General features: G+C 35.9%; 1 protein-coding gene across 2 annotated transcripts in view; it reads left to right on the forward strand.

Annotated features, from left to right (window-relative positions):
- negr1 (neuronal growth regulator 1) overlaps positions 1-19,727 on the forward strand; it is a 151,516-nt gene that overhangs the window by 69,301 nt on the left and 62,488 nt on the right. For both annotated transcript variants that reach the window (XM_068320365.1, XM_068320367.1), the window contains exon 3: positions 7,692-7,817. In XM_068320365.1, coding sequence (XP_068176466.1) covers positions 7,692-7,817 — 126 coding nt within the window. The remainder of the gene's footprint in view (positions 1-7,691; positions 7,818-19,727) is intronic.

Raw genomic sequence — 19,727 nt, forward strand, 5'->3', positions numbered from 1 at the left:
AGCTCTGTACTATCAAACTTTCTGCATCGTTAACCTCATTGGCAATTACTCATCATATGTATCAGTCATGACATTTTCGGAAGCACGTTATTTTTGCACCATTACGTCATGACAGGAATATTATCATAAATTAATGGTTAATTACAAGTGAAGGTAGAGTGGCATTTCTAGGTTTCTCAGATATCTAAAGTAAGGAAATTCCCTGTTTCCCACATGCTCAATAATGAATCATTGTATATTTTTTTTATAGTTCATCACCCTCTTGAGCTCCATATCTACAAAGCTAATTTATTTAAAGAAGTTAAATAAATTACCATAGACAAGAACTGCCACATGGTAACAATTGTTGCTTCAGTATCTGACATGCCTTTCTCCGAGGCGATCATCACCTCACCAGTACATAACTGTTATTACAGTACTGGTGTCATTTCTTTGAGATTACCGGTGAAGTTATCAGCATAGATTTTTCTGGGAGAATATATATCATTTGTGCTTACATTGATACATTATTGTGTTGATGCTTATCACAATAACGCAACGAGAATAACAACCTTATTGTACATTCACAAATAACCACTGCAGAGAAATTCTGTGTCGAACGTAGATTTTTTTTAATCAAATATAGAAATTGCATATGTCCTTTTGTCGCTTCTGCAGCTGCAGACCTGCTATGTCATTATACGTTACACTTTTCACACACTATCACACACTGCCATTGGACCCTAAGGCAAATTCCTGCAGTACATTAATAGGGAAAATCACTGGATTCATCTTTTCTAATGATACCATTATAGAATAATGTTCATCAGCTAATGCTCTCTTGCTGAGAATGTATTTGTGTCTTTAGCCATTTACTGTCTGCTCCAAATCACCATATCTCAATTCTTTATTAATATATCCAACATCCAAGCCATAAGGAGATCTTAAGAGATGCCAAAAACAGAGGGCTGATGAGGTTTTATGTCTTGGCCCTGCCATTCCAGCACTTAGTCCAACTCTTCTCTTGCTGCTGGGCTCAAATAAAATGAAAGGAAAAGAAAACATCTCTTTTTTTTTCTCAACACTTTATTGCTTTTTATTATTGGCATATGGTTGTGTGTGTGGTTTTTTTTTGAAAATGATTGAGATTGATATGTTTAATAACACTATGAGAGAGCTGCAGGTGATATTGGAAGTAAAGCAACAATGAGAAGAGGGTATCAAGTATCGTATGTCAGTACTTTAATCGATATAGGTTCAAACATATTGTCAAGCAACCAACCTGGTAATGACATATTTTTCTTTCTACTGCAATTAACTACTCCAAAATTTAAATGTAATAAATTATGTGAGCCAGCTTCATGATACTGCAAATGGAGGTAATCCCTTTCTGTAATACAGTCTGTCACTGTTTATGTTGAGTTTCTTTGTCTGACACCTCATTAACAGACTGGAATTTTGTTAGTTTTTGCTGCCTGCTGTGGGGAAAGGAATTTAAGAACCGTAAGGAATAGCTGTGTGGAAACTGTGTCATTACTGAGCTGCAATTATTTCTTACAAACACAGGTATATTTTACAGGTAAATTATAATCTACCTGTGTCAGAATCACATCTAACAACCTGTAATTTAGGAAAGATTTAAAGTAGGCAATTTTGAAATTGCAAGCCTATATCCAAGTATCTCTCCAGGATTACTACTGGTTTATCTTGAAAAGTGAAACTCAATTCTGCCTTTAATCCAATTTCAAATTGCAGCTGGTTGTTAATTAAGGATGATCTGTCCTCAGATCAGTAATCATCAGCCTTTTCATTGATTTCTGTAGGATTATGGTAGACAAATGAATTTGAAAAAGTGGAATGTATTCTAATTCTATTCTAGTCTAATGTGGAATTGTAGAGAGAGCAATTTCTAAAGCTAAGCATAGCGCAGACGTCAAATTGGTCCAGTAAGTGTTACCTTGGAGCTTTGGGTCATTTAAAATAATGGTCAGAGAAGATATATTGCAGAATGGTGAAGCACAATTATTTTTGTAAGCTTTATAAAATGAACACTGCTTTTTGTGTGAGATGTTGCCTGTGTGGAGATTTATGGATAATAGTCACAAATTTCCATTAACAGTGAGTAACAAATATTCTGTCAAAACAAAACATCAGACTTTGACTATTTTATGTTGCCACTAAAGTGCTATGTCAAACACATCATTAATATTTGCTGTCTCTGTTGTCACCTTTGTCAGCATTGAGTTAAGGCCAGGTTCCTAATGTTACAGTAAACATTTGAATTACATTTTGATGCAAATCTACACTGAAATATCATTTATTCCTAGACAAATGTTGTTTTATTAAAATGTTTAGCATCTGGTATGAATTTTAATCACATTTAACTGCATAATCTGATTTCAAACTGTTGTTAGCGGATGCGATTTTGGATGGTGTCACATATCTACTTAGATGTGCATATATACATGTATAGATGTATATACTGTATATACAGATACATATTTTTTTTTACATTTAATATATTTTATATATATTTTATTTTAGACTCTTGGGCTTGTCAAACTGTTTAAGTTTAAACGTCTATTAAAAAAGCTTGGAAGTTACTTATTAGGAACATCCTAACTGCTGTCCATAACACACGCAGCTGAGTTTCGCCCATTTGTTCTAATTGGAAAGCTGGAAGGCAATAGGTTTAGCCAGTAATGGTGTCCTGCAAATTGGTAACAGAAGTTGTCTTAGACATGGCCTGTCCAAATTTTCAGAATTGCAGTAAAAAACCAATGCATTCATATAGTTTAGCTGTAAACATTTCCTTAATTCAAGAAGGTGTCATTAGAGGCTTATTTATGCACCAAAGGAGACTGCAAGGCGGGAAATGATGCCACTCAGAAGATCAGCTGTAGTTGCTACCTCTCAATGCCCCCTGCAGGGATTGAGAAGGGAAATTAGAGAGGAATGGGCAAACATGACAATCATAACATTGTTACTGAATTAGTCTAAAGAGACAAAAAGCTGTGTGTATCATGTTGTCATAGGTACACAGTCATGACTGTCTCTGGTGCTTCGTGAGGATGTGGTATAATATGCGTCACTTCAATAGCAGCAGCCCTACAAAGAGGATAGTAATGGGTTTTGCAGGCTTGGTTTTGCAAGCTTTCAAGGTAATGTACCAACTTAGAAATTTGCCACCAATTTGCACAGCAAGGTCTAAAAGATTTTTCATCACAGGGCTCTGTATTAATGTGAATAATTTGCCCCTCAGACCCAAATATAATCTTTTGTAACATACTTGAACCAAGTATTAACTTCCAGTGTAGCTTTCGATGATATGTACAGTACTTACAGTCTCTATTCCTCTCACATTAAAATGACACTTTACTATTAGATAGGACTTCATAGTTTACAAGTATTTTTCTGAATGTGAACGGTAACGTGCACAATAGAGAAAGTGAGATCCATTTTAAAATGTATTCACTATAGATGTCCTAACAACAATGTTCAGTGTGTTCTCAGTGTATTCTTTGTCATTTTCATTGTCATTTTCAATGTGTACAAGCTGAAATGAACAATGATATTTCCATGACCACTCACATACATACATACATACATACATACATATAATCATTTAAATAATTAGTCTGTAACAGCTACAGTTCACTAAAAATACCCAGGAAGAAGTTTTATGAACTGATATATCTGCTTTTTGCAGCCATTTGTTAACTTGATTATTTTAACAGTCCTATAGTTCTTCAAATTGATTTAAATTTCATACCAAATGGAATCCTCTTCAGCCATCTTGATAAATGGTCCATCCTATGGCTCCTAAGCTTGTATGCTTGCTTTGTCTCACAACTGTAATCAGAGTTTTATTATCATGCTGACACACGTTTAAATATGACAGTACGAAATATGTCACCTAGACATCATAGAAACATAATTTTTATAATTTATTATTCTATCCTCAGTGGGGGTTTCTTTTTTTAAGATTAAAAAAGGACCCACTCATGGTTCAAAAACAAAACAAAAAAACAAAACAAAAAAAACATAAAACAACACAAAAGTCAAGTTTTAAAAATTAAGGCAAAAACTTAATGTAATACCACCTGAATGTATAGTAGCGTGCATTAGCAGTGACAACGATTCCAATGTGTCGACCGCCGTGATGATCACTCCAAATTTTTACTCCATAATGTATGATATTTGTCTTTAACATTTATTATTATTATTATTATTATTATTATTATTATTATTATTACTATGTCTTTATTATAATATATTATATATTATATTTATTCCTTTTGAGCAACTCAGAGGTGGACATTTTCGATTGTGTGGAATCATTGTCTTGCTCCATGAGTTGCGCTTGAGCTTCAACTCAACAGACTGATGTCCTAAGAGCAGAATTCAAGTTTCCATCTCGAATGACCTTAAGCGGCAAAGAAACTTACACTGCCGCCTCCTTGTTTGACCGTACGTGAAATGTTATTTTTGTTTGCTGGCTATAATATATTATATAATATACAATATATTAGACCCATGTCTTCAAAACAATTCAACTATTGATTTATCAGACATGGAATATTCTCCCAAAAGCTATGACAGTCAACAAGCTGTGTTGTAGCACAAAAAAGACGAGCCTTAATGTTGCTCTGGATTAGTGATGGCTTTCACCTCACCGGTCCGTATAAATACCATTTTGTCTTTGGAGGAGGGAAGGCATGAACACTGACCTTTTTTAATTAGGTGAGAGAGATCTAAACTTTTTTGTGTGTTTTCTTTCAATATTTTGTGACTTTCTGAATGAGTCTCCAGTTTGGAATATTGGGTAGTCGTCCATATATGGGAAATTTCGCTGTTACGAAGTATCCTCTTGAACACATTTCAATGTGTGGGCGCTCTCAAGGAAGCGCAAGAGTAACAAATGTTCCATGAAGTTCCAAGAGTTGTTTTCTTCTTCTCCTCAAGTATTAAATTAAAAGGAGCAAAGGTTTAATGTGAGTAAACTAATCTGAATTTAAGTGACACTTTACGGTAGATATTAGAACTATACATATGTATTTTAATATAACGTTATATATTTTTATTATCTGCTGTTAACCGTTTTCTAGTGATTTTAAAGGTCCAATATTTCTGGTGGGCAGACATAAAGTTAAATGAAATGATGTAAACTTGATATATATATATATATATATATATATATATATATATATATATATATATATATATATATATATATATATATATATATATATATATATATATACACACACACACACACACCATTAAGTTTCTCATTTAACTTGACCAATAGCGGAGCATAACCATAACATTAAATAGCAAAATATTCAGAGTTCAGCGTTCATCAGTCAAAACACTGCTTCTGAGCAGACACCTGACCTGGCCAACATTGGTTTATACTTATACCTGAGCATCAGTTATCCCAAAGAGTCCCAATACATCATTTTGGCTCCTACAGTGGGACAATATTGTCAATAATTTAAAAAACTATGAAATAACAGGCCTGTTGTGACAGTTTTCTTACAGGAAGACTAAAATCTACTCTGACGGGTCAGCCTGACCCGAATTGTTGGCAGTCTCTATGTGCCCTGCTCAGAAGTTAGCAGAGACGTGGATAAAAAAAAGAACGAAACGCTTCAGATGACGCACCAACAGAAAAGCCAAAAAGGCTACAAGAAGTCAGACATCATAGCAGACATAGCAAATAAATTGTTTTTCAATGTTTTACAGACATCTCTTTTCCATAGATGATCAAAGTTTTCCCACATCTTATTGTCTAAAGTTTGCTTATTGATCTCTTATTCTGTTTCCTGTGCTTGTTATGTATTCTTTCCTGGAGCAGACACTGTTATACAGTAAAGCAAGTCAGCTCTTGTGGATCAGAGCGCAGAAACTGAGGGCTCTACATCTGAACTTTGAAAACCTCTCACTCCTTGCCATTGTGAGATTGGATCAGTAGACATCCCCAACATTTTCAATTTTGTGCTATCAGACATTGAAGAGATGTGTCAACAGTGGGGCCCTACAGCAAGTAAACACTGCAGTCTGACAAGCAATAACCTAGATTCAACATTGCCTCTGGTCCTCTCAAAGTGAAGGTCCTTCGCTTTCATCTCATTTAGATCTAGATCTGTTGATCAAAATGATTCTCATTCCCCCAGAAAACATAACGCCTGTGAGAATAACGTGTTCTTGAGCAGTGCCTCATATCTTTGGTAGATTGTGACTGCATGAGACTGGGTCAATACAAGTGGTATGAGATCATATAAAAAAAAACCCTGGAGTGTTGCAATAACGTATTTTTTGATGCTATATTCATGCTAACACTGTGTTGTCTTTAAATTCTGGTGTCAGTTTGACTTTGATGGGCTTTTCCTGTTACTCACATCTTTATTGTGTACTGTAGTGTTTATGGATTTTATGTTCATGACAGTTTGCAGTCTTGCATTCCTGTCCAAGAAGTCATTATCTTAACACTGACAGTGTTATTAGATTTTTCCCCTTTCCCTTACATAAACAATATTTAATAGATAGAAGACAAGATCATAAGATTAAAGTCATGCTAAAACTAATTAAACTGTCACTTGATGATGTTATTTTAAAACTGTATGTTCATACTGTATCAGCATCCTCTGTATTGGTGAGCATGGCTGACGCTAAACTGAACTGAGCTCAATGAAAAAAGAGAAGACGTGACCCCAGAAAATGAGCTTGTAAAAATAGCTGAATTCCATTTTTCACATTTTCAATATCTAGACAACTGAAAAATTCTTACTTCATGACACAGTCCACTCCCTCAGTGATTGAGAAGTTGCTGATTATAATAACATATTATGTGCATGTGCATATTCCTGAGCCTGTACATAAATGTGGTGTATTAAATGTGTTTATATGCCTTTCTTGATGGCCAAGTATGTTTCTGAGCAGCATATATGTCTAACCTGAATAGGCAATAGAAACATTTACAATATGGTAGTCCAAAATCGCCCAGTAGTCTGTTGATTTTGACATCCTCTATATTAAATCACTAGGAAATGCTTTATTGTGAATATACTTTTTTGATGTTAACTTTATGATACACAGCTCCCCAATAGCCCAAAGCATATCTCTGCACCAGATCTATGAATCACTACCCAACTTCTTTATTTTGGCATGTGATTCAAAAAAGTCTTGCTTTGTTCCTATGAATAAATGTTTAATGTTTAAATGTTGAGCAAATTGTGACCTTTGTTGATGTGACTAACTGTTCCAACCTCTGTCATGAAATATAAAACATAGTCATATCCAACAGCTTAATCACTGATCCAGCAGATTTTACTTCAAAAGTAAATTGAAGAGCAATGTCTGGACCTATGCTATATATGAATAATCCTGGAACAACTTTTGTCAGGATTTAAAGTGTTTTGCCATATAGAATTGTCTTGACTTGACTAATGATGTATTTTACTATGTCTAACTCTGATGTTGATGCTAATTGATTATGCTAACAAGGATTTCAGTTTGACATATCAAAGCAAGTTCTTTCATTAAACATGTCATTTAACAAGACAGGAATACTATCCTGAATCATTAAAACTAAATATAGCCTCATTAGGCAAATTTCAGTAAAGTATATGTTGCTTGACTATGAAATACAGTTGGCAGATGTTAAGTGCTAATCTTTTTTTTTCTGTATTTTCATCTGTTTTTTCTAGTTCCTCCCAAAATATATGACATTTCTTCTGACGTCACGGTAAACGAGGGTGGCAATGTGTCACTCATCTGCACAGCCAGTGGGAAACCTGAGCCAACCATTTCCTGGAGACACATAACCCCATTAGGTAAGTTCACTTAACCTCTCAACCTCTCACAAACCTTTTGAATGGCTGGATAGAGGGATGAATAAATAGAGAGAGGAAATGAGGAGGCATCAACAGGATCAATAGGTGATAGACTGAAGACAAGAGAGGAGTGGTTATTATTTGAAAGGTAGAGGGACGGAGGGGAAGACTGGAGGGATGGAGCTAGAGATTGATAAAGCTGAATGGACTTGTGAAAGAAGGTTTGTGGCACAGTGGATGGCATTGTTGCCTCAGATTAAGAAGTTTCCTGGTTTGATTTGTTTTTTGTGGGGAGTTGAATGTTCTCCCCATGTCTGTATGGGTTCTCTCTGGGTTCTCCATCTTCCTCCCACCTCCAAAAATATGCAATTTAAGTGAAATGATAACTCAAAATTGTCCGTAGATGTGAGTGGTCGTTCATCTTCTGTGTGGTCCCACGATGAGCTGACAACACATCTGGGTTGTACCCCACCCCTCGCCCATAGCCAGCTGGGAAAAGCTCCACCTGTGACCTGCGAGGCAGATAAGCAGCTCATTACGAGATGGTTACAGTTTCATCTTCAGCAAAACGGATATTTTGTTCAATGAAGTCTGAAATGAGCTTATATTGTGTGTCTCTCTATTATGTCTCTATGCTCTATCTATCATCCATTCATCCATCCATCCATCCATTGATATATTATAGACTGAGAGAGAGCATGTAAATTCTCTGTGACCAAGTAAAAATGGAAACTCTGAGAACATGTTAAAAAATAAGATCCATTATCTTTTAAAGAATCACCCAGAATCTATCAATCTATTAAAATGTTGTGCTTTAACATTTTTAAAGGAGATACTTTTGTCATATGGCAAATGCGTAAGGTTGTAGTTAATGCTTTAGCAGAGTCCATTTTGCAATATCAAACCTGTTGATGAGTACTGAGGATTTCTCATGTCTCCAGAGAGAACACCGGTTTGTTATGGGAGTCAAACTGATCGTTTAAAGTGCATTAATGAAGAATATATCTATTGTTATCAATGTAATTTATTAAGCTGGCTTCTAGTCAGACTGCAATCTGTCAGCAGTTTGAATACTGAATCCTTCCTGTAAAAAGTCCTTCCAAAGCACTAATAGTTGCTGCAAAGCCCCCACCCAGCCACTTTGAGTTCTCCCTCATTTTCATATTAATGGATTAGAGCCTGCTGTGCTTATCTGATAGCTGTGAGGATGACTCCATTTATCTTATGGCTGTCAAATGCTCCTCTGTTCCACTTGCACTCATTGGGAGTTTCCAGGCGATGATCAAAAGAGCCATCCTCCGAGTCCGAGTGGCAGTCACTCATTGTACTTTGAAGTGTCCGCTCTCTGAAGTGTGCCATGGAAAAAATTATATGCTGGTCAAATGAAAGACCCCTGGACTAAATGCAATCACAGACTGTCTCTGAGTACATCAGAAAAGAAACCATTTGCCATGGAATCTTTCAGTGGATTATTGTGGTAAGGGTGACTTGTCTAAAGGACATAGTAGAACCGAAAAGTTGTAATGGGCTAATTATATATCGATGGAATTCATTAAATATGTTAGATATGCAGATCAGTTTGCTTGAGCTGGTGCCCAGGCAACCTGAGCGTGTAGTCATATGTGAATATATGCAGGATAAGGAATGTTTCTTCTAACAGTGAAAGTACACCCGCAACCACTAACTGAAATTCTGAGTAGCTATCGACACACATCAACAAAAGAAACTTATTTCATGTTCTTATATTGTTTTTATTATAGATTTTTTTTATTTGATTGAGGACTACGGCCCAATACACATTGCAAGTAATTATAGAGATTGATGAGGGATTGATGACACACAGTTGCATTTAAAGCTGAAATTGTTAAAGTTCAAGATACCTGGTGAAGTATGAAGTAAAAATGATCTCATTACAATTTTTAGATTCATCTTCAATTGTGGTTATGTTAATCTCATACAAATTGTACTATTGTTATAGATCCACAACAATATTTTTGCTATTTATGATTTCCAGGAGTTATCACTTTTGTTGACATGAAGCCAAGCAGGTGCAATGGCTGATGGCTCAACTTATCTTCTTTGGTCATGCTTTCTTCAACACTCAGCCAGTTTGGGGATGGGGATGGAGATATGTTGCCCCATTCAAAGTTCTGCTGCAGCAGCCAGTGAAGTTTGACAGAATGATAAATTGCCCTGACTGACTGTCAAGCTCCTATTCCCACACTGTTTTGTGTTTCTCCTTCCTGCCAACCAACAACTGCCAGCTAATAATAAACTTTCTATATTCAGTGAAGTGTGGCCATAAACCATTTATAGAGAACATAATTTGGTTTTGTGTGTTCACATAAAGTCAGTGCATATTCCTCTCTAAGAGAGCAAAGGAATCAAGTATGTGTAACTGACAGATCATCATTGTTAGGAGAAAGAATGGATCCTCCATAGCTGTAGAGCCTAATGTATTTAAAAACATAGATTTTTGTGTAACAGATTAAGTATCCAAGTAAAAAGTGGCTTTACGGTGAAGTGCATAAGAGTTTAAATTGATTTATGCATGTTGGAGCACTTCAGACTAGAAAGACCAGTCAGGCTCCCTTTTTATCCACTGAAATGCGGATGTCCAAATTTGGTGTTTAATGTTGTCTGTATTCTTCAGCAATTATTCTATCCCTGACTGTTATACTGCTGCAGCTTAGTCACAGTTGAAAAATATGAAAGTGGAAATTGCTTCATTTGTATGCATCAATGTGATCATTCTGGACCCTGAAGCTCCCATGGCTCCAAGAGCCATGGGTTTAATGTCATTAAAACATGTTATCAGTCACATTGTATGATTAAATCAAAGTTTATATGAATGAAGTAAAACCATCAGAAGTAGTACACAGAATTAGTATTACTCCTACATACAACCTAGTAATTATCAGTTTAGACCTTTAACCGTTACTAAAATGTAAAACTGCAAAGTTGTTAAGTCAGTCTTTCAAGGCTTTGAATGCAACATTGTGTATGGACTCATCACTATTCTTTAAACTATCATAGGAAGACAGTAAAGTATCCTGTAATAAACATAACCTGTTTCATTCCCACTGGTTGGGTGAATAGCTTGGCAAAATTGCTTTGATAAGCTTTTTTCCATTGTGATTTGAATCCATGGGATAGGAGTGTGACCTTTGAAAAGGCTGACTGGAATACCTATTTGATTTTTTCCTGTGATAGATCTCAACTGGCATAGATTTTTCTTTCTCTTTCCAAGCACACAAAACAGTTTGCATCTTACCTCGATAAAAACTTCCTTAGTCCAGATTTAAAATTTTTTGACATTTGTTTTTCTCAAGATACTGTCATTCACCACAAGGTTCTCAAGGTCAGACACTTGAACAATCTTGTTCAGTAAGAAAAGATTGTCCTCTAATCACAGTTTGATCCCTAACTTGTATTGTCCAATTTGTCAAGACACTGAACCCCAAATTGCTCCCGATAGTCAACCTGATGGTACCTCACTATATGACTGTGTGAATAGATGAAAGACAGGTTGTTAAGTCCTTTCCATAAAAACAATAGGGTATATAGTTTCATATGTTTAATTTGTTGGAAGTATGTTTATATTCGCCATCCATTGATTTTTATGGTTTTATCCAGTTAAAGCTGAACAATAAAATAACTGTCATTCTGTCCTATGAAGAAAAAGGAGTTACGTAACAATTCGATATATGGGTTTTTATATGATTTTTGCTACACCTAGAATTTTTGCATAGGCTAAATTCATGGTGGTTACAGACTTATCTACCAAAGTACAACACAATCATCATCACACATCCTCTCTATACTACACAGTAGTAGTACAAGGAAAGTACAAACACTGTAAAATCCAAGGTTGTAGTCAAACAAGAAAATAGTTTTTGTTGTTCATTCATTTTTAACAATCAGTCTGCAGTCAGTGTCTGGACCTGCCCTCTTGGAAAGTGCCTTGATATACATTGTTGTGTAATATGTTGTGATTTGGTGCTGCATAAAGAAAACTGACTCCACTGAAGTTTCTATGTAACAGTTTTACATAGAAGGATTTTCCACAGCAGGATACCTGAGCAACTTTGAGAACAATAGTACTGACCCTGTTAAGTCTAGACTTCTCTTATCTTCAGAAACATACAGATTGATGAACTTTTAACTAAAAAAAACAAAACAACTGAGCTGTGGTGTAGAGGAAACCTTTTGTTTAGTTGTTAGCTTCTGCAACTTATTTAAAGGTAAAGTAAAAGGTATTTCATATTTTAATTTGAGTACTGCGATCGAGAAATAAATCTACTAGTACTTGTTATGTTTTCCATTTCTTATATTCTGTCTTTCCGCAGCTGATACTTTCATTCCCTTAAATCATTCATTCAGGTTTTCATGTTAATTCTAAGTATGCTACTCTCTCAGCTATGCCTTTGTCAATGTTTTCTTTCATTTGCTGTTTGTCCAGCTTCATCCAGCACCTGAAAGTACATGTCATACCTATATTTGTACACACAGAATCGGACATAGTGACATGGGTCACGGACGTGGCAGTATTTCCAATCAGACATGATTTAAGGCTCCTTTTTCAATAGTACAGCTCTCTGGTGTTTTTGGATCGACAGCTAAGGAGTAGAGAGGGGGTGTGCATTGAGGCAGACTAAGAGCCTGTTTTTCAGGCAAACCTTATATTGTGTGATTCTACCCCTGGTTCTGGCCCACACCTTTAGTTGGGGCAGCACCCGCAAGATACAATGTAGCTGTGTGGGTTGTTCTCCATTTTCAGGAGTTAAAAGGATAAATTGATGTAGAAAATGCTGCACTGTGCTATAATGGATTTTTCAGCGATGTCTGCCCTATCTGTATATTGCAGCCCTGAAGGAAGTGTTCTCACAACTCCCCTACACAATATGAGAAATTGCTTACTGCAACAGGACTTAGACAGCATTGGCACCTAATATAAAATTAAACTTGCTATCATTTCTTTAATTTGCTTAGAGTGACTCGTTTCTCAAGCTTAAGGGGTCTTCAGCAGTGTCTCAAAGTCCTCATTTCTCTCACACACAAACATGCAATTTAAGTTAGGTTGTTGCTTTTACATTACCAACAAAAAAAGCAATCTCTGTATTTTTATATTCTTTTTCAAAGGACGTAGTTCTAAATTATTTCATTTTATTTTCCTTTTATAAATAAATGGGCAGCATGGTGGTGCAGTGGGCAGTGTTGTTGCCTCACAGCAAGGAGGTCCTAGGTTTGATTCCTATTTGTGCAGATTTTGTATGTTCGGTCCTTGTCTTTTTGGAGGTGGGAGAGAACCTACATCCAAAAACATGTGTCTTAGAGGAATTGGTCAGACCAAACTGTCTTTAGGTGTGAGTGGGAGCGAGCATTGTTGTTTAGGCTATATTTTGTGTGGCCTTGCAATGAACTGGTGCCTCACCCGTAGCCTGCTGAGATGGACCCCAGCAGACCCGTGACTCACAAGGTGGATTAGGAGCTGTAGACCCAAAACACAGTTCACACATCAGTTTAATGTTGAATGTGACACCAAATATTTTTTTTCCGTTTCTGGATTTCATGTTATGTTTTCTGTATTTACATATTACAAAACAGTATTTGAATGATCGTACTATCAGAGACAGAAGCCACAAATAGTTTCTTCTTTCAATAAAAGTTATTGGGAGCATAGAAATAATTTGTTATAGCACATAAATCAGTTGTTAAATTGTGCATTTACAAATACATGAATATGGCTCCACATAATTTTTCATCTTGGAAAACATTAGTCCAAAATCTTATTCACATTTAGCTGTAGGTTTTACGCCTTATTCTATCAATCCAGTCATAACCTGTGGAATATATTACGTGTCTTTATTATAGCACGGCTGTAATAGAAATGTCTGTGGTGTGAAAATTAATTTGACAGTAAAGACAGAAACAGAGAGTTAGCTACATATCTCTATTTCACTAAAATCATAATCTGAATTACTCAGTGGGAAGTCCTCATTTTATTTGGCTGCAGCGAACTCTGCGTGCTTTCATTTTTTTCACTTATTTTTAATATTTTCTGACAATTTCCGCATGCATTTCTTTTTTATTCCTTCAAACATGCATGTATTCACAATGGGACACTGCGATAAAAAAATTATTTATAATGGGACTCAGTGGAACTGTAAATTAGTGTGAATGATCATGAAGGCATTTACAATTCTCATGATTGAGGGTGGACCATGAAAGCAGTACTGTTCTCTGATGGAGGCATGTTTCAGGTGAAAACATGTTTGTTTAATAATGAATAAATAATGAATACAAAAATATCAGTAAGTGTGATGTGTTTTTAATCTCCATTTTGGTTGTTTTCTTGACCAAGTTGCTAGTAAGTGTTCAGAGAGAGGAACACTTTTCGCAGTTACTTCAGAAAAAAGATGGAAATTGGATTTTAAAAAAAGAACAAGAATGTTTAGGGTTTCTTGGTAACTTGACTAACGTTTGACCTTTAAGATATATCATTAGTAACTATTTTCACACTAGAGTCTATCTTTTATTAACATTATGAATATTAGCTCCATCAATTTATTTGGAATCTACCTGTGGGTTTTGAAAGGCGGAGTCTTCCATCAGCCAACGTGTTTCGTGTTATTGTGTCCACTGCATCAGGAAAAGATCAGGGCGGTTACATACCAGACAATTTGATATGATGTGGCTGCAGTACATTTAGAAATACATTGCTGAAGCACATGTATAGTATGTGGATTTACTGGAATGACTTACTGCTAAATCCCTAAAGAGCAGAAGCATTGCATCCATTCATAAAATACGCCTGCACTTCAACTCTGAAAAGAAACATAAATGTCTCACCAATAAGTGTCATCACAGCACAATAATAATTCAATGTGCATTTCCTTTGAGGCATGTGATATCAATGTTAGTAATACGTGAAAGTACAGATCGTTATAACATTCACTATGGTTTTAACTAAATTACCATCATTCATACATACATTTCAGTAATCTTTATTGTTGTCTGCAAATTAGATTTAGGTAATTTAGGTAATGAACATGTTTGAGTTCATTTAACTCAAACATTAACTCATTAAGGTTTTCTCAACCTCTTTCCTGAACGGTCTCTAGACAGGGCATTTAAAAAAATATGTACCATATTGGCCCGAATATAAGACGACCCTGATTATAAGACAAACCCCTCTTTTTCGAGACTTAAGTTTGAAAAAGACTTTTTGAACACCAAATTTAGTTTTTATACAGAAAATAATTACAGTATATCTGACACAAATGATTATAACAATATATTTGAGAGATAAAGCATGTTCTTTTGCCTCATTCAAATCATGCAAAAACTGTCTATCACATCTTAATATCTGAACATTTAAATATGTAAACTAAAGTGCAATCACATTTGCAAATGAATGGTGAGTGGCACCAGCCTTGCTACCATCCGAGAACCGACCCACTTTTCTCCAGATTGTCGCTACATTTCTCCATTTTCTGTTGTCTTTTCTCTTATTTTTTTTTTCTTTCTTACCGCTGTTTTTTATTGTTCTTCTTTGTGCTAGCGCTATTTTTTATTTTTCTTCTTCGTTACAGGGGTTCGCTTTGGCCTGGGGAATTGTTCAGCATTCGCTTTAAAGATATCTGGTGCCATCTAGCGTTGTGAATGGGTATAATGTCTAGATCCCGAATGTAAGACGACCCTCACTTTTTAGGTCTTATTTCAATGCAAAAAACACCGTCTTATATTCGGGCCAATACGGTATATACCGGTAATTTTGTTTTGTTACTCACTAAGGGGTAACATATAGCATAGTCAGAATTCAGGAGGCATCATTAAATATCTCAGTCTCATCGATATTCTCCCCTGTACTTAGATTGTGATATTTTAAAATATCCAGTTAAGGAACAATTCTCTGTTGATATAGTACAGTAATTTTGAATTATTTTCCCCACTTTTCTTTATTTCAAGTTTTGAACTTTTACCGTGTGTCAAAATTTCGTTAGATTTATTTGTTCTTTGATACATGTTTTGCAACTGTTTTGTCAGATTATACATTTCTAAGTGTTTAAGGAGATAAGTTCTCCCCTGTAAATATTAACCCGTAGTTGTATACTTGTAAGTACATCTGGTGTTTGTTTGTTTTGCTTTTTTAAGTTGCTCATCCTAACCAAGCGGTCTGGCTTTCTATTCTCCTCTATTATATCTTATTCTATTCTACTCTATTGTTCCTTCAGGCTTAATTGCAATGTTTTCTCACCTAGCAGTCTTAGGATACATATGTTGTACTAAAATGAATGTTGGACAATAATTTCAGTTATTAAGTCTCAGATTTCAGTCAATAATCACACTAATCACTCACCTTGAAAGCAAGCCATTGTCTTATCTACAGCTGGATGTTACTAGGCCATCATTGAGCAAGCCTGCATGAAGAGGACAGGTTCAGTTTACTAAATTAAACTATATAATATAAGGGGATGTAGATGTAATAATTATAGTGGGTTCTCTCCGGGTTCTCCAGCTTCCTCCCACCTCCAAAAGCATGCGCTTCAGGTTGATTGGCCAGTCCCAAATTGCCTGTAGGAGTGAGTGTGTGTGTGCGTGTTTGTATGTCTTTGTATGTAGCCCCGCAGTACACTGGCGTCGTGCCCGGAGTGTCCTCCGCCTCACGCCCTATGTCAGCTGGGATAGGCTCCAGCGGTACATGAAAATGAATGAATGAATAATTATTTATTATTAATATAATTCTAAATAATTATTATAACAATTTAATAATTATATTAAAAAACTCGATACAAGTGACTGCATAGATGAGGTCTATTTTGAAGTATAGCGACTTGCAATCAGTGCATTCAACGTAGGAGAAATACTTCTATATAAAAGGGTGAACAAGTCAATCAAATAATAGTAATAATAATGACAATTAGTTGGAGCTCTGAGCTTATTTCTCTGCACAAGCCAGTCCCATGTAGGGGTAATGGGAGACAGTGACACTGGAAAAGTGTTCCATATGTCTGGTCTACTCCTTAGTTTGGTTTTGTTTGCGATTACTGCAGAAAATCCTGCTTCACAAAGATAGGAGGTTGGAAATGTTAACTGGGTTTTCCACACTTTTCTCAGGATATTCTGCCTTGACTTTAATCCAGAACACTGGCGCAGTTGTGGGAGCTTAATTTTGGGATAACGGCGGGAAACCTGTCATATGTTCGAGACCTGTCAAGAGTCACAGAAACATGAATTCGTCTGTGCGTCATTCCGCACATTCCGGTTATTCTGCTACCAGGTCGCGACCCGGTGGTTGGGGACCGCTGTTGTAGAAGAAACCACCCTGTTGGATCCTGTTTTGTATGGTAAATGGTACTGGAAGCATCAAGCACACTTGAGTATGCTCATGGGTACTGACCTATGAGCATACCCATTACAAAAGTGAACGCAACAGATTACCACATCTTGTGGATAATAACTTTCCATTAAAGTAAAATACTCTTTAGGTCACCCATGTTAGGTACTTACGTGGTATACTGTATTGAGTATGTCACTGTGACATAAAGTCCTGTTAGACATACAACCCACAGGCTTTTCGTCAGCCATAAATAAGTACTGTAAATGAGGTTTAGTCATGTGGAACATTTGTAGAGCATGCATCGCAAAGCGCTACCCATAAAAGACAAAAACAACCAACAAAGCTATGCTGTGTAGTTGCAGTTTGACATTCGGACACATCTGCATGTGTCCAAAGGTCGGTCAATAAATGTTTAATTTTCTCCATTATAAGGATAAATGCTACACAGTGCTAGTTAATCAAAATTGACTTGTCTCGCTCTAATCTATGATTTTCTTTTTTTTGTCTCCCTCAAAACAATGTTGTTTTGTGTATCCTTTGTTTAGACTCAAACTCGAATCTCAATATAAATTAAATCTGAATATTCTTTTTTTTGTCTGTTGTTTTCAACATTATTTGTCTTTATGTTCTATTCTTTATGAGCTGTGGTGACTGCATAGATTTAAACCAAATGGCAATCACATCGTACAGTATGTCAATGACAAGAATGATTCTAATGACAAGATGTAATGGCAGTTTTACCGAATTTGCTATCAAAATTAAAATCATTAGTCATTCCTAAAAATTATTTCCTGCCGTGCATTGACAAGATTTGTGAAAGAGTGACATGTCTGCCTGCTGAGCCCCCATAATGAGTGAATTTAAATCCTTAATTGCAAACCAGTTTGCTAAGTCTTTTCCATGGATCTGCCTGCCAGTATCTGTTCAGCTATACTGGTTCAGCTATTATATAAGTGAACAAGTATGGACGAATTTATAAATCAAACAAATTGTTTAAGTTGCATTCAATTTAAATGTTTTATACATATACATCAAATTGTCAGAAAACTTTCCCTTTATTCTGCCAACAGCTGATGCCCTGTCACTTGCAGAGAACCCTAATGCTGACATCTTTTGAATGAAATTCTTGCATTTCTCTGAGTGCTTACCCATTTGACAAAAAGTATAACAAAGTGATATACCTTAGCACAAAATGCATGTATGTATATCTGTATATATACTGTATTACATCGGTAAAGTTATAAATGCAAGGTAGATGACGAGAATGTTGTGTTAGTCTATGCAAATCCCTTTACATTTGACATCCAACTTGTGCTGGACCATTTGATCACCACACTGACACACTCTTCTGCAGATCCCCTCCTACATCATTGGGATTATGTAAAAAAAACACACAAAAAAACAGGGGTGCTACACTGATAAAATAAAGCTTTAATGCAAAGTGCAGCCATGAGCTGTGCACCACCACTAAAATAGAGTTCTTTCTGTTCTGTTTTCATTCCTGTACTCTCTTGGCATAGTAAGGCTTCTGTTTTTCAGAAAATACCTACTGTAATGCATGCTTGTAGATCAGTATTTCAGACATTTTTCTCTGTTCTCCGTTTCAGTGTACAGCCATCAAAATATTTGTCTACACCTCATTGTCACCGTCACAACAGTTTAATAACAGTTAAGTATTTTACAGATAAAATGCCACTAGGGTCACAGAATAAGGAAATAGCTTCTACGAGTTTCAACTCATTTGCAGTGTAGATTCTTATTTTTTTGTTTTCGTCAGGACTTAAAAAACATTCAGATACCATTCATTCCAAACCACTATTACTTTAGATAGGCAGTTCTGTAATAGAAGCTTTGAACACACATGGTTTGTTCTATTATTATGTATATTTCTGTTTCACATCTCAAATACAGTTTGGCATAAAAGAAAGGCAACCTGAGTAAACAGATTGTTTTGTTGAATGACCCAGTGGTGCTTGCGTTTCAACTCAAGGACTGGTAGCCTGACACTTCCCTTCAGAATTTTGTGGTGGAGAGCAGAATTCAAGTTACTTGCCCCCGAACCACCAAAGCGTTCCAACAACATTTCACTTCCCCATTCATGTTTCACCTTAGTTGAAATGTAGTCTTTGTGCAACACTCTTAGACTTTTGCCAGATGTAACCGGACCCCTGTTGTCTAAAAAAATTCAGCTTTCGACTCATCAGTCCAAGAAATATGCTTGCAGAAGGTCTGGATCTTCAATATGTGGTTGAAGCTCAAAGGTTAGAATAGTTTTTTTGTCTTCGCCTGGGTAAGGGCCTTTAGAATACTGGAGCCATGAACACAGATCTTGAAATTGTGAAGCCCCACAAAATGGATAATAACCCTTTCCCAGTCTGATATATTTCATTCACCTACTTCCTCATCTCTTCTGGAATGTCTTTTGATTTACATAGAGACTTACATAGAACTACATAAACTGCATGTTTTGGGGCAACATGTGCAAAACAACACAACTAACAATCAATGCAAAAAAAAGCAAATAAGGTACAAACAGTAAACCAGTCTATATTATTGTCAAAATGTCA

The sequence above is a fragment of the Antennarius striatus genome, chromosome 7 (assembly GCF_040054535.1).
Source record: "Antennarius striatus isolate MH-2024 chromosome 7, ASM4005453v1, whole genome shotgun sequence".
NCBI classification, from domain to species: Eukaryota; Metazoa; Chordata; class Actinopteri; order Lophiiformes; family Antennariidae; genus Antennarius; species Antennarius striatus.